Raw genomic sequence first — 1,790 nt, 5'->3', positions numbered from 1 at the left:
CCCCACGCGCCGCCCCTGCCCCTTCCGAAACCCCCGCCCCGTCCCTGCCGCCCCCGGCCCCCGCAGAATCAGGGCCGTCCAGCCGCGACCCACCCCTCGCCAGCAGCGCCTCGGCGCATTCAACAGACCCCGCCAGCGCCGCAGCATGCAGCGGGCTCGCGCCGTCGCCGCCGCCGCTGCCGCCGCCCGCAGCCGCAGGGGACAGGCCAGAGTCAATCAGAAGCTTCAGGCACCCCGCGTGGCCCAGGCCGGCCGCGACGTGCAGCAGGTTGTAACTGCCAGGGGGAGGTTTTTTGTAGGAGCGGGTCGGGACGATCGGGGATGCTACTGCCAGCCCGCCGGCGCCGTGGCGGCGGGAGAGAGCGCATGAGCAGTGCGGGGACCTGGCCGGCGGAGCTGTCACTTGTGGCGTGTGTTTCAAAGGCCGAGGCCCCACAACCACCGCGCTAGCAGCCGCGGCGCTGCATCAGACATCAGCACCGTCGCTCCACTGCCACCGCCGCAGCCACCGTCACCACCACCAGGAGCGGCAGGAGCAGCGGCCGCCGCCACAGCAGCAGCAGCAGCAGCAGCAGCGGCAGCAGCAGCAGCAGCAGCAGCAGCAGCAGCAGCAGCAGCAGCAGCAGCAGCGAGCCGCTCACCCGCCGCCCGCGCCGGCGTGCACGTCCGCGCCCGCAGCCACCAAGTGGCGCGTCACGTCCAGGTGCCCCCCAGCCACCGCCTCCCCTAGGGCCGTCAAGCCGCGCTTGTTGGCCAGCGCGTGCTTGGCGCCCCCAACCAGCAGCAGCGACACGCCCGGCAGCCAGCCGCGCCTGCGGCGTTGCCGCGAGCAGAAGGCCGGGGGCGCATTTCGGGGCGCCGACTAGGGGTGAGCGCTGGCGGGGCGGCAGGCGCGCGCGTGCACTGAAAGTTTGTCCCTCGCTCGATCACAACACGCGTGTGAGCGTCTCACGCTGCTGCTTCGCCCCTGTTTTCGTGCGAACGGATGCAACCGCGCGCTCGAGGCGCACGCGCGCACACACACACGCATGCGTACGCACGCACGCTTGAACCTGAGCCGCACCGTGCCGCCAGGTGTAGGGGCGTGTCATCTGCGTCGTCGTTCCCATCCAGCCAGGCGCTCTTCGACGCCAGGAATCGCAGCACCTAGGATGCAAGGGCACGCACAAAAAACACGCCAAGCAGGCGGCCGCGCGCCATTTTGGCATTCGTCTGCACGGGGACACGGGCAAGCGGGAGGGGGGGCGCCGAGGGAGGCGCGCGGCGCGCCTATCCGGTCGCTGCGACGCGGCACGGCGCGCTGCGGGGTGGGGCGGGAGCTCCCAGCGCCGATGCGCCCTGCGCCCGCCGCGGGTCCACACAGGCTGAAAAGGACCGGCAAACGCGGCACGCAAGCCTCATTGCCACAGATGCAGCCACGCCAAACCCTCGCCGGCCGCGCCAACCACAACCCGCAGCCGCAACCAGCGCGGCCCGCGGCCCCGCCGCACCTCCGGGCTGCGTCCGAGGGCCGCGTAGTGCAGCGGCGACCGCGCCCGCTGGTCTTCCGCGTCCAGGTCCACCCCTTTGGTGGCGAGGTACTGTATCACATCCAGGTGGCCGTGCGCCGCCGCATAGTGTGCCGCCGTCAGCCCGCGCTTGTCTCGGGCTTTGGGGTCTGCCCCCTGGGAAATAAGCTCCGCGGCCTGCGGCGGGGGCAGGGGCGCCGAGGCAGAAGGGCGTCGCGGAGGGCTTGAGGGGATTGTGCTCGCATGGTGTGCGCCAGCGCGGGAATGGGGAAAGTGTAGGGC

At 72.1% G+C, this 1,790-nt stretch overlaps 1 protein-coding gene across 1 annotated transcript in view; it reads right to left on the bottom strand.

Moving 5' to 3' along the window:
• Positions 1 to 1,200, bottom strand: part of MNEG_6110 (hypothetical protein) — a gene marked incomplete at both ends in the record, with an annotated part of 5,815 nt that extends 4,615 nt beyond the window's left edge. The window contains 3 exons of the mRNA XM_014045414.1: positions 94 to 275; positions 642 to 812; positions 1,175 to 1,200. Coding sequence (XP_013900868.1) covers positions 94 to 275; positions 642 to 812; positions 1,175 to 1,200 — 379 coding nt within the window. The remainder of the gene's footprint in view (positions 1 to 93; positions 276 to 641; positions 813 to 1,174) is intronic.
• Positions 1,201 to 1,790: the final 590 nt, after the last annotated feature.

This window comes from Monoraphidium neglectum, assembly GCF_000611645.1.
Source record: "Monoraphidium neglectum strain SAG 48.87 unplaced genomic scaffold scaffold00964, whole genome shotgun sequence".
Taxonomy (NCBI): Eukaryota; Viridiplantae; Chlorophyta; class Chlorophyceae; order Sphaeropleales; family Selenastraceae; genus Monoraphidium; species Monoraphidium neglectum.
The sequence above is the reverse complement of the archived record's forward strand: the minus strand, read 5'-3'. Positions and strand labels throughout refer to the sequence as shown.